Here is a 13647-nt window from a genome sequence, read left to right on the forward strand (position 1 = left end):
TGGGTTTTTATTAGTACAAATCACCACATGAAACATGTGTTTCAGTTCTTATCCTTGGTCCTGCCTTTCTCCCTTCCATTAGAGCCCATAATATTTTAGAAAATTGTGGAAAAAAAAGCATTAATGGTCTCAATGATCATCCAAAATGGAAGAAGTTTAGGGGAAACACTAAACTGTACCTTTAAAAATATAGTTTATATTAATTCAATGACAGAGAGAAGCTTTTAGAATAGTGAATAGAAAAGTGAACTGAGAAGGAAAATCCTGCATATTTAGAAGAAACTCCCATCACATATGACAACATTTTGAGAGAGGATTAAATAAAGCTGCAAGTTATTTCGTACCTGAAGTTTTCTTCCTGCAGTTGTTCTAGCTGCAGCTGTGCATGGAAATACTTTTTTGCAACAACAGTATTTGGATCATCAAGAGAGCCATCTAACTGGTCTAATCGGTCATTCATGACCTCGTTTTCAGACATCAAGCTGTTTTTTTCATCTTGAAGAGCAGCCACCTAGTGCACATAACACAACATCAAGTTTATAGCCCCATCCAATTGCCAAGAACCACCCAAAATAATAGATTACAAAATGCTACCAAATAATTTGTTACACAGAAGGTAAGCATTTGAAAAATTTAGAAAGTGATTTATAAATACCCTTAAGCACCTAGCTGCTTTAGAGTATGAAAGTTGTCAAGCAAGGAAGTGTGTCTTTTTTGTTTTATAAATGAAAACCATCTTCTAGGGCATGCGGCATTGTATAAATACGGGGGGCAACTAATATGTTCAGATTTTATGAAAACAAAAGGAAACAAATATGTTATGATTAGTTCAATAAAACAATGCCCATAGAAACTGAACAGAAACAATAATAGTAGGATAAGAGTATTTCCAATTTGGCTTGTGTATTAACAATAAAAAGCAGAATGGAACTGGCTAGCACACTAACACTGCACTGCCGTGCATTCAGTCATGGATGGTTGTACAAAAAGCAGGTCCAAAAGCCATAAGCTAATAAGCAGACACACAAAAAAAATCCTAGACAGCATCATAGAGGGCATGCATTTTTGCAGTGACTGAACTGGTTTGATTTTGAAAGTGTTCACAGCTAAGCAAATGGGAACACAACACTACACTAAGTTTGTAAGTATATTAAAACAGCCATAAAAAATGGGCAAGGATTAAAAGACGGAACCCTTAAGCTCTTTCTAGTGAAAGATGATGTGTTAATTTTAATACTTCATCAAACATCAGAGCATACAGCACGTGTTAGTTAACAGTAGAATGTGCTCTTTGGGTTATGTTTTCCTGAATCATAAAGGAAACCTACCTTTCTTATATTCTTGGAAAATATCAAGGAAGACTGAGACCTTACAAGTGAATTTATTAAGAATTAGTTTAAATGAGAAAGGTCAGCCATTATCATGACTTTCAATACATATGCAGCATACCATGGTGGCAATATTTAATAAGATATAAAGTTAGCATAATAATCTGATGCAATATTAAAATTTTTTTAATTTATCCATGATTATATCACAATTTAAGTGCCTATAACTAAACAGATGTAAAAGAAACCAAAAGCACTCTCCCACCTCTTCACTGAGTACTTACTGGCTTTAAGGTCCTATTCTCTGAATATCTGGTAAGCCAAGTTTCTGGGTATTTGCAGCCCTAGAGCAAATCTGTGCCTTAAGAGTCTTTTATTATTCCCTGTACAAGGCCTAATCAGTCTTCAGTCATGGAGACAGTACACACTTTTAGAAAGCAGGATGTTTATTAACTGAATGTCTCACTCATTTCCTTCACTCTCATTTCAGGTCCCTCAGAGTCACATTGGCCGTCTCCTACTTCATTTCAACACCATATACATTATGATGAAACCATGGCGCACCACTGGACGATGAAATGAACAAATACGCATTGTGTAATTTCAAAAATATGGACACCTATTTTACAAAATATACTTTCCATTAGTACATACTAATTACTTTAGTTACCATTTGTACATTCATGCTCAACTATACATACCTTTTAATAACTACTCCTGGTTATGACATGCAAAGAGGATAGACCAACCAGATTTGTGTGAACTACCATCAAGTTAACTACTCCAAACAGAAGTCTATAACAGCTGTGTGGTAGTTCTGACTTCTCAAAATGATGCATGATAGGTATCATAGCACAACCAGAAATGGCAATTTGGGACTGAAACAGAAATGGCTGGCATAAAGTTACATGCTAAAAATATTTCCTCAGCTTTGCTATTTGGTAAATGTATGATTGTGCTGAATTTAAGTGGGTGCAATTACCAGAAATCATTTACCATACCACCTCTGCAAAAGCAAGTTGATCAAATTTTGAATATTGAGCAAAACACATTTTCAGGGTGAGGCCTCTTATATCAAGTTTCAGAATTACAGACCCCTGAAAGTTTGGTTTTAGAAAGAAACTGCAGGTGGAATCTTAAACAACAGAAAGAGAATGGGAACACTATCACGCAGGGGAGAAGGATTACCTCACCTCAGCTCGACGTTACTAATTTGTGAGTTGAAGTTAATACCACCATATAGAAAACTTAAAATATGCCCCATACTGAAACTCTGCAAACAAGTGAGAAAAAAAAGTTACTTGATTACAGACTTTCTTCATCTGCTTCCTACTGAAAATGGCTTTATTTCATCTTCAATGAATGCAATCATTCCATTATAATGAATTGGTTCTTAATATATTTTTAAAAGGGCTAAAGCTATTGTTAGCTGAAAATAAACTATGGAACATTTTAATAATAATTTTTACTATTCATAGCTACATCATTGCAACGACTGCTTACTAACTGCAAGATATCAAGTTATTACACCAAGAAATCTTTCCTACTATGGGTTAGCAATATATTTTCCAATAGTCACAGGGGAGCTGAGCATGGATTTACATTAAAGGATAGTATTTCCAACAATCGCATGTATGAAGCATTTGAGAGTGTGGAAATTTTGTTTCAGTACAAACTGAAAAAACAAAACATTTATAGGTGAAATTTAACCTCTAAAGACATTGCATTTTACAACTGTTTAACAGAGCTTGTATTTCTTAATGTCACATATTTGAAAAAGTAAGTGTGTATTTCCTCACCTGCAGGTCTAGTTCTTGACATCTTTGCTTCAGTTCTTCTTTTTCTGCTAGTGCTTCCTGAAGGTCTTCCAAGGCTCTTTTCATCTTAAAAAAAAAAATAAAATAAAAAAAATGTAATGCAAGTTAGATGTATTGAAATTAAGATTATTTTATATGCTCCCTATCTGTACAAGGAGGGACATGTAAGATAGACATGACAGAGAGAGAGTATGGCACATCTATACCGCAAAAACAGACAGAAAAAACTGCAGAACCAGGTTCTGAGATTTGCTGCCACCGAAGTGTTTGTTTTCGTTTGCTTGCTTTTTTTTTTTTTCCCCTTTCTTCTTTTTCTTTCCAGTGTAGACGTACTCAAAGTGACTTGCTTGCCTAAGGTCAGAGAGAATCTGCAGCAGGGCAGAGAACTGAACCCGAGACTCCAGCATACAAGACAAGCATCCAGTCTACTGACCATCCTTCCTCGGATAGCAATAGGAAGGTCAATGTCATCATAGGGGAAACATCTGAGCTCTTTCTTGGGGAGTGCTTTTAAATAAATGATAATTATACTTGAAGAACAGAACTCTGGGTTTGGGATCACACAGAACTCAAATATTTTCCAGGATCTCTCTGCAGTATCTGTACTCATCTGCACTTTCTAACCTAAATGGAGGTTGATAGCAGCCTTACTCTTTGCTCTTCCTGTCATATCCTCCCACAGTCTCTACTCAGGCAACAGAGATGATAAGATCAGCCATTATCATGAAAGATAAGCGTTAAATTTACTCTAACTTCCTAGGGTAGCAACAGCATGTTGCTCTGCCTTTTGTGAAATAGAAGTCTAGGCATTGATTTTGGTAAGCTGGTCTGAAAGAAACAACCACTGGCTGTATAAAGCAAGAAGCAAGTTAATTTGTACAGATGAAGGACTGAAACTTCTTTCTTTGGAGATGATGGGAGAGGCACCTTTGTGTCTACTTTCTGAATTTTCAAGCATGATGTGAATAAATTTTTGAAACTCTTAACATTGCTTTGACTATTATAACAAACATAAGGCAATTACCTGTTGCTCCATTTCACCAGATGTATCATTTGTGAGAGAACTCAGTATTTCCTTGCTCATGAGCTAAAAAAAAACAAAAATGCCACATACATTATATCTGTTTGCACTATTTTACTATAGAGCTAGTGGCTTCTGTTATTGAATAAAAACTTGGATTCCACCTCTCCCCCATTTAACTTCAGTAGTTGTTAATGGACAGATACAAAAGTTTCCTGAATATCCTTGGGAAACCTTATTGAATTAAGGTTAAGTATCTTTGGGGGTGTCATAAATATAAAGGGAAGGGTAAACACCTTTAAAATCCCTCCTGGCCAGAGGAAAAACCCTTTCACCTGTAAAGGGTTAAGAAGCTAGGATAACCTCGCTGGCACCTGACCAAAATGACCAATGAGGAGACAAGATACTTTCAAAGCTGGAGGAGGGGGAGAAACAAAGGTTCACTCTGTGTGTTGTTTTTGCCAGGAACAGAACAGGAATGGAGTCTTAGAACTTAGTAAGTAATCTGGCTAAATATGCGTTAGATTCTGTTTTGTTTAAATGGCTGATAAAAAAGCTGTGCTGAATGGAATGTATATTCCTGTTTTTGTGTCTTTTTGTAACTTAAGGTTTTGCCTAGAGGGATTCTCTATGTTTTTAATCCGATTACCCTGTAAGGTATTTACCATCCTGATTTTATAGAGGTGATTCTTTTACTTTTCTTCAGTTAAAATTCTTCTTTTAAGAACCCGATTGCTTTTTCATTGTTCTTAAGATCCAATGGTTTGGGTCTGTGTTCACCAATGCAAACTGGTGAGGATTTTTATCAAGCCTTCCCCAGGAAAGGGGGTGGAGGGTTTGGGGAGGATTTTGGGGGGGGGAAGACGTTTCCAAGCGGGCTCTTTCCCTGTTACATATTTGTTAGACCCTTGGTGATGGCAGCAATAAAGTCCAAGGGCAAAACGGTAAAATAGTTTGTACCTTGGGGAAGTTTTAACCTAAGCTGCTAAAAAATAAGCTTAGGGGGTTTTTCGTGCAGGTTCCCACATCTGTACCCTAGAGTTCAGAAAGGGGAAGGAACCTTGACAGTGGTCCATTGTATTAAATGAATGGCTTATGTATTATTGTGAGCCAGGACTGTACATAATTTTTGTAAGGGGGAGATGTGATGTGAGGCCTGGGAGTACAAAGGATTATATTGAAAATGTGCCAGACAAGAATGGACTTTTGCGACAGCAAGTTTGAAGTGGATTTCCTGGGGAATACCTAGGAAGAGGTTAATGAAAATTCCCACCTCCACTTATGCAAAAACTCAGCCTTCTGAAACTATGCCCCAAGGAGTGTGCCAGGTCTGCCGATTATTTGTTCCCAGAGATAGGAGATGAAAGGCCCGAAGTATACTAAGAAACGGTGAACTTCCCAACCAGGGTTCTGAATCTGAGAAAGCTATGAACTCTTAATCACAGAGAAAACCCAGTTGTGGATTTTGAAGGACTGAAACCTATCAGAGCTTGAGTCTGGAGTTGGGGGTGACCACCGGTAAACTTTTCATGCATGAAGGTTCTTTTATTGTTTAATATGTTTTCCCTGTAATGCTTTAACAACAAGACTAAAGAAAGAGCTGTGTGGTAACTTATGATTGCAAGCCATGCACTAGTCATAGCTTCTGGGAAAAAACGAAAAGTGCAGACCTTTTCTTTCTGGGGATAACAGTATAGGTAGGGAACCATGAAGCCTGAAAGAACCGCCAGTCAGGAGAGAGGGAGATGCGGGTCTTAATGCAAGAGAGGGGATGGCTGGGAGCCTAGAAAGGATGCCCTTGGTGGACCACGCAGGGGGTATACAAATACAGTTGCCCTGAAACTGTGACAATTAGTATTTGAGTATTACACTGTTACACTTAACTGTTAATTCAAGATCTACAGTAGCCAGAGAAAGTACTCTGTGCTTTTAACAAAACAGATGTAGTAACTTTATGGGTTAAATGTTAGCTCCACTGAAATCAATGGTAAAACTCTCATCAATTTCAATGCGGACAGATGTCCACCAAATGAATTTAACCAGCATTAGCAGCTGTCACACTCCAATATATCTTTGATCAATTGTCATGCACAGAACAATTGGAAGACTAGTACAGAGTACTGGATACTGTGTTTGCCAACTACCACAGCTAATAAGCTTTGCCTCTTACTCAAAAAAAAAAAAAAAAAAAAAAAAGTCATAGCGCTAGACCCAGACTTTAGCCAGAAGAAAAGTTCAATAGGTCAAAATATGTAGCAAACAAAATTCTGATTAGCAGAATTATTATCTACACACAAAATCTTAGTACCCTTAAACACAACTGGTTTCTTAACTATCAAAACTAAAGTTGTATTAGGTTTTATTACTGGATATATTTTCAGTGCAGGATAGGTGTTAGTAGAATCATAGAAGATTGGGGTTGGAAGAGACCTCAGGAGGTCATCTTGTCCAACCCCCTGCTCAAAGCAGGACCAACCCCAACTAAATCAAAGAGCTCCAAGTAAAACAGACTTCAAAGAAGCAGACTTTACCAAACTCAGAGAACTGGTAGGTAAGGTCCCATGGGAAAAAGAAGTTCAGGAGAGCTGGTCCCATGCACAAGTCAGAGCAGTTTAAGGGTTGCCTTAGCTTCCATCTGCTTTTAACAGCCCACTAAGGATCAAGTGAGGATCCCCAGAACACAAAGTGTGCTCTGGCACAAGAGCAGAATTGAGAACAGATAGCATAAAGCTGTTTACAAGACACAAGGGGAATGCCCAACTGCCTTTAAGGAAGCTTTCTGGTTCCTTTTTGCTGGTGATCAATGCAAAACAGCTGGAGAGGGAAGAGGGGCAGGGTGTAAAGATCTGGCTCTATACATTTATATTCAAGATTTCCTGTTTATACATGAATTATTACTTACCTCTTGAATAGCGGCCATAACAACATGTTGAACAGACTCTTCTAGGGTCATTATATTTTGTATATGTTCTGTAATGGCGAAAATATTTGCAATAATTTACTTATGACAACATTTACCGTAAAATGGCTTGACGTGGCATATGTTCTGCCCTTTCCACAAAGCAGATATCAATGTAACAAAGAACATGATAATTCTATGACAAATCATTTCCAAAAAAGTTATTGCTCTTAATAAGAATAGTTTCAGTGATGCTGACATACTAGTAAATATGGAGTGAGGCCCTATATACATAGGCCCAATTCTCCCATACGTTTACTCACATAATTTCAATGGGTTGTATCATATGGAAGTTAGCAAGATTAGATTAAGGGCAAATTTTTCCTTCTGAGGTAGGCACATAGCCCAGAGAGAATTTGGCCCTTTGAACATACTAGGACTAGAATATTACTGCAAAATGTTTTTGACTGCTAACTAAGAAAAAAGAAGAAAGACTGACCAGATCTAAAGCTTTACAATGCGACTTTTTCCACAAAGGCACCTGTTGTTTCATAGCACAGATAGCTTATGTTATGCATTGCAAAAGCTGTAATTTCTATTTACACCATTTCACAACACAAAATTAAACTACTAAAGACAGAAAGGCTTCATTTAAACTCACAGGAGACCAAAATTCAAACTAAGGCTTTTCATTCCAGTATAAAAGTTGTAAATTTTACAACACATGACATATTAGAACAATTTAACATCTTATTTACCATGAATACTTCTAAAATTTACAGTATATACAAAGGAGTGAAATGCCTTTAAATATCTACATTTCCAAAGTTTTGCCAGTTTACATTTGACTCTGTCAGCTTTATTTGGTTTGAGTTTTCAAATTTTTTGGTAGAGAAACACTTGTCACTGAGATAGCACATGAAGCGTGGTAGATGAAATGTCATCACTAAATGTTTTAATTCTCAAAAAAAAAAATCATTTAATTAATGATCAAAGCATTTTCCTGCACTGTAATGGGTGCTTATGTGGGCATTAACAAACAAAAAGCAATCATCTTAGACCTTTACAGATAACTTAAACTATTGGTTTTAAAATGTATTCATTTGTAAATTTTATGCCTGGGCATATATCTTGTTATCAATCCAGGATTTTACATAGTGTATGTAAAAATCACTTTCCAGTTCACTTTTAACAAAAAATATTTGACGCCAAGTTAAGAACCTGTAAGCAGACACTTTCTAAAGTTATTATTAGTTTTCACAAACTCCAATTTCAAAGAGTTTATGATAATATTGTACAACAAATTAGCAGAAAGAGGCTAACACCTACTGTTTGACTCAGGAACAGAAAGTATTTTTTAAATGTGACATCAATTCCATCTTATTCTGTATGCGTGCTACTATTTGCTATTTCCTACAGTAAGGGTTGCCTCAGAAGCTTGTTCCTAGGCATATCTTCAACAGGTGAAAACAGCATGTACCTTGTTTCTTTTCACAGTTGACTGCACAACCTAAAATAAGCTGCAGTAACCTGCCAAGCTCTGTAGGATCTGAATGTTCAGATATCTGATTTAAGTCAGGAACAAGTTCTTCTGAAATCTGCTGACCTAAAAACTGCAAAATATAAAAGATAAGTTTGGCATTTCAATTATATGCATGATGAAGATTTAGCATCCATATACATATTAATCCACCATGAAAAAAAGATCTGGCCTGGGAAACACAGTCTGGACAAAAAACTGGAGATATTACTGGAGGTTAATATGATCTTTGGAGACAGATGAGGAAAGACCCTAGACACTACCTTGAGTTACTATACACAGAAGAACTACTTAGTCTGTCACCCAGCCTTTTGCTAATGGTAACATACTCAGGTAGCAAAACTGAATTAAGGAAATAAGACTATGAAGAAAAATAGTAAGAAATTTGAAAAGGCCTAGAAAAACAAAATAGCTGGAGGGATGTATAGCTTTAAAGCAGTATCTCCAGGAAAACCCCCTAACAAAAAAAAACCATACACCCAAAACACACATACACCACCAATGAAAATGCGCCATACTATATGTTAATACAAAAAGGCCTACATTAACCTAGATACTATGGTGATGAGTTCCTTAAAATGGATATGCAATAGCAATGCACTAACTGCACAAAATTCAGGGGTTTTATAACTGCTCAATCCCTTGCACATAAGTATTATATGATCATTACTTACATGTTCCTGGAACAGGTGAGCAGTAATACAAAATACCTTTTCTACTTTTTACATCAACGGTCTCCCACCTTTTTACACCCAAGATCACTTTTTGAATTTAAGGACAACCCACGATCTACCCTGCCCCTTCCCTGAGGCCTTGCCCCTTCCTCAAAGTCCCATCCCACTCACTCCATTTCCCCTCACCCCCCTGTCACTCGCTCTCCACCACCCTCACTCACTTTCACCAGGCTGGGGTAGGGGGTTGGGGCCAAGAGTTTCACAATGTGGGAGGGGGCTCTAGGCTGAGTGTGGGGCAGAGGGTTGGGGTACAGGAGGGGGTGAGGAGTGCAAGCTCTGGGAGGGAGTTTGAGTGCAGGAGGGGGCTCCAGACTGGGGTAGTGTTGGGGTGTAGAAGGGGATATGGGGTGCTGGCTCTGGGAGGGGGTCAGGGCTGGGATGCAGGAAGGGGTGGAGGTGCTAGTCCTGGGAGGAGGGTCAGGGCTGGGGCTTAGGGTGTAGGAGGGGGTTCGGGGTGCAAGAGGGGGTTTAGGGTGCTAGCTCCAGGAGGGGGCTCAGGGCAGGGGTGCAGCCACCCACCAGGCAGCACTTACCTCCAATGGCTCCTGGTCAGTGGCGCAGCGTGGCTGCCACTAAAGCAGGCTCCCTGCCTACCTCGGCGCCAAGTCACTCCTGGAAAGGGCCAACGCGCCCCTGCAGCCCCTGGGAGCAGGGAGCACGTGGCTCTATGTGATGCCCCTCTCTGCAAGCACTGCCTCCACAGCTCCTATTGGCCACAGCTCCCCATTTCCAGCCAATGGGAGCTGTGGGGACAGTGCTTACAGGCAGGAGCAGCGTGTGGAGGGAGACCCCTGATCCCCCGCCCCCAGGCTGCGCTGGCCGCTTCCAGGAGCAGCGTGGGGCCGGGGCAGGCAGGGAGCCTGTTTTAGCGGCAGCCCAGCTGCACACTGGAGATTGCGATCAACTGGGAGATCCTCCAGGATCGACCAGTCGATCACAATCAACTGGTTGGTGATCGCTGTTTTAGATAAACACAATTTACGATCTTAGTGGGAGAGAAGGACATAAAAATAATTTGTTTTCATTATTATATTGTATTTCTCAAATGGAAGCTGGTTATCTTGCACATAATCACAGAATGAAATATTTTTGTTAAAAAAAAGCAGCGTTCAAGCAGGCAGAATTAGGGTTATTGTGGGACTTTAACTTTAAACTGCCTCACTTTATAGCAATTCAAGGCTCAAGGTTGGGTGGTGTATTAACAGTTGTCATTTAATATCCTTTTCTTAACAATCTAACAGAAAAAGTTAGGATATAGAAAAGGATATAGGCTACTGTGATAAAATTATTTTGTCAGAACCTGAATGTGCATTTATTTAAGTGTCTGATCAATTTATTCAAGATTTTTTTTTTTGCCCCCTCCTTGCAAGTTTTCTAGAACAATTTGCGTGGAGTCTTAGAACAGAGATTTGAAATTTCAGCCCAAGAGATTGCTTTGGAAAGTGACAATAAGGAGCTTTGAATAGAAGTGACTATCTCAGTCATGAGTAAAGCAAAATTATCCAATGAGTAAGTGGATTCTGGCAAAAATAAATACAGATTTTGAAAGCTTACTGTGGAGAAAATTAACTAAGTAAATAAATATCAAATAAGATTATCCTTGCTTATTTAAAAAAAAAAACCCAAAAATATATTCAGACTGCTGCATTAAAAGCTTTAAGGCTACCCATGAAGCTAAGAGAATCAGTTTTTTTCAATTAGCAGAATCTAAGAGCAGCAGCACAAATTGTTTCACAGGATGTTCCCCTCCCCCCCCCCCCGGGATTTCTCATCCAAATAGTTATAAGGCCTAGCTCTGGTTAGCTTTTAAAGCCAAATAAGGTTGCATACTTTTCTACAAAAGGATGCTTTTATAAACATGCAATATCAAAAGTCTCACTTTCTTCTAATATGGCAGCAAGCATGTTTCTGCAGGATATGCAATTATTAATGTTGTAGTAAAAAGGCAGAACCAAGTTGTGGAGAATTTCATTTGCAGCTGGCTAAACACGTCTGCTGCTAAAAACATAATGGACTAGACAGTGTAAATTCACAGTGTTGAGTTCAACAGAGTTTCTATTACTTGGTCAAGTCATAGCATGTTTGGGAAATACCCATCACTCCACCCAAACAAGTTTTACACGTAGCCTCAGTATTTCTATATTGAGAGAATTTTCATTTATACCATGCGATAAACATACATTTCACAAAAAGAGTATCATTATAAGAACAGTTTAGCATTATTCTAGAGTCAGGATTAACTTTAGCGAAAAAGACCAATCCTTGTGTTCTATGAACAAAAACAACAAAACTGCTGCTTTTTCCATACCTCATGATAGTAGTCCATAATTCCTTGCAGAACCTTTTTCAGATTACTGGCCTAACAGCATATAAAAGATAATATTGGTTATATGCTACTATTAAGAAAAGATACTTTTCTCAGATAAAAAACAAAAGTATAATCTGACTGCATTTTATTTTTCATTTAAAAAAAAAATCTACACCGTAGTTTTATAACCAAAATATTTAATGATGCTGGGAAAGAATTAAGATGAGAAAGGAACTGAATGTGAAGCATAGATCATGGTAAAATGTTCAACTCAGTTACATATAATTTGAATATATGTGTTAATTATTGCTCTTTTTGACACACACACCCCCAACACTATAACATATTAATATTAGATAAACTCAGGAAACATCATCCTAAGCAACTGCAAATAGCTTTTGCCAACTTTCATTTTTGGTACCTTTATTCTCCAATTGTCACCAACATCATCTTTAATACGGCTTAGCCATGATTCATCAAACCAGGCAACATCTCTAGAATAAAAATAAACTGTATTTACTAAACATTAAAATGGCATAATTCAAAGAAGACATCAGACCCCCAGCGTTAGTTTTGTATTAGAAAATTCACTACAGTATCCGAAGAGGTACATTCTTGGAAATTTTCTGTCCTGGAGAGTGAATTCTACTGAACAAGACATTGAAGCTAGGTAGTGAAGACACTCCACTCTGCAGGCCAGAAGAAATTTTGAGGCTTCAAGAATATATAGTGAATTAAAACACAAATATCTAAAATATTTCTTTACTGTGCCTAGTTTCTGTGCTTTGTAACATCAGACAAAAAAAATAATGTTTATGTTTAGAATAAACAATTTAAAAAAAATCTGAACTGACAAAAACCAGCTAGACAATTACAGTTAGAGTAAACATATTTAAACACTTATCCTATAGCAGTTTAAATTAGTCAACAGAATTAGGAAAGAAAATTATTTGTTTTAGATTGTCATTTTACATAACTTTTTCCATTTCTTTTCAGAGCCACTAATATAAAGTTGTCCCATTGAATGGATCTTGCTCTCATTAAGAGACATTTAGAGACTTTAAAGGCCAGTCCATATGCATGCTATTACTGTACCAATGGAACCTTTTAAACAATATTGGAACAAGTTATTAAACAATCAATTTGTAAGCACTTAGAGAATAACAGTGTTATAAGGAAAAGCCAGCACAGGTTTGTCAAGAACAAATCATGCCAAACCAACCTAATTTCTTTCTCTGACAGGGTCACTGGCCTACCGGGCTGGGGGAAAAACTATACATGATACATCTTGATTTTAGTAAGGCTCTTTTCACAGTCCCCCAAGATGTTCTCGTAAACAAACTAGGGAAATGTGGTTGAGATGAAACTACTATAAAGTGGGTGAAGAACTGGTTGAGAGATCATACTCAAAGAGCAGTTATCAATGGTACATTGTCAAACTGTGAGGATGTAGTTACTGCAGGAAGATGCTAATTAATCTCTGCTGATTGTGGTAGGTGCAGTTTTTTAACCCAGCCAAGATACAGAGGTGGGTGCTGTCCCTTTGATCAGAGGATATAGGCTAACCAGTCCTCGGGGAGCAACCCTAAGAGCAGTCAAACCCAAGGAGTAATTTTGGGCTTAAAGTTGTGTAACTTCACTTGTACTATGTTTTGGAGCAGGCTGGCAAAGGCTGGGAAAGACACCTGCTTACACTTATCAAATTGCTATTCACCAAAGCTGTGTTTTTAAACAGCATATGGCTCTGCATTAAACCGTTCTTTTCTTATCTGAGCCAGCGGTAAAGTCACAATGCTGAATTGAGGCATAACATTATTTCAGCAACATTATGATGCTATGATCTTGTGTCTGAGCTGACTGCAGTTTCAAACAGTGGGCATGCCACCAAAGTGACATTTCCACTAGTGTTTGACTCCACTCCGCCATTCTAATCCCAATTCGCTGTTGTAATCTTAGCAGAAGGACAGAAAAATATTTTCTATATCCCTCCCATTTTTAAA

The 13647-nt window shown here is 38.0% G+C and overlaps 1 protein-coding gene and 1 long non-coding RNA gene across 9 annotated transcripts in view; one reads left to right on the forward strand and one right to left on the reverse strand.

Annotated features, from left to right (window-relative positions):
* HOOK1 (hook microtubule tethering protein 1) overlaps positions 1-13647 on the reverse strand; it is a 52117-nt gene that overhangs the window by 25607 nt on the left and 12863 nt on the right. For both annotated transcript variants that reach the window (XR_006283067.1, XM_038413101.2), the window contains exons 3-9: positions 12069-12141; positions 11648-11698; positions 8546-8678; positions 7069-7136; positions 4170-4232; positions 3128-3211; positions 345-511 (exon numbers count right to left, since the gene is read on the reverse strand). Coding sequence is in view for 1 of the 2 variants with exons in the window: in XM_038413101.2 (XP_038269029.1) it covers positions 345-511; positions 3128-3211; positions 4170-4232; positions 7069-7136; positions 8546-8678; positions 11648-11698; positions 12069-12141 (639 nt within the window). In the remaining variant the exon portion in view is untranslated. The remainder of the gene's footprint in view (positions 1-344; positions 512-3127; positions 3212-4169; positions 4233-7068; positions 7137-8545; positions 8679-11647; positions 11699-12068; positions 12142-13647) is intronic.
* Positions 1-13647, forward strand: part of LOC122461232 — a 29136-nt gene that overhangs the window by 11398 nt on the left and 4091 nt on the right. For 4 of the 7 annotated variants that reach the window (XR_006283068.1, XR_006283071.1, XR_006283072.1 and 1 more), the window contains one exon: positions 1819-4131. This is a non-coding gene — a long non-coding RNA (uncharacterized LOC122461232). Of the gene's footprint in view, positions 1-1818; positions 4132-12889; positions 13140-13647 lie in introns of those variants that run through there. The other 3 variants (XR_006283074.1, XR_006283073.1, XR_006283069.1) reach the window with 3 other exon arrangements.

This window comes from Dermochelys coriacea, chromosome 8 (assembly GCF_009764565.3).
Source record: "Dermochelys coriacea isolate rDerCor1 chromosome 8, rDerCor1.pri.v4, whole genome shotgun sequence".
Taxonomy (NCBI): domain Eukaryota; kingdom Metazoa; phylum Chordata; order Testudines; family Dermochelyidae; genus Dermochelys; species Dermochelys coriacea.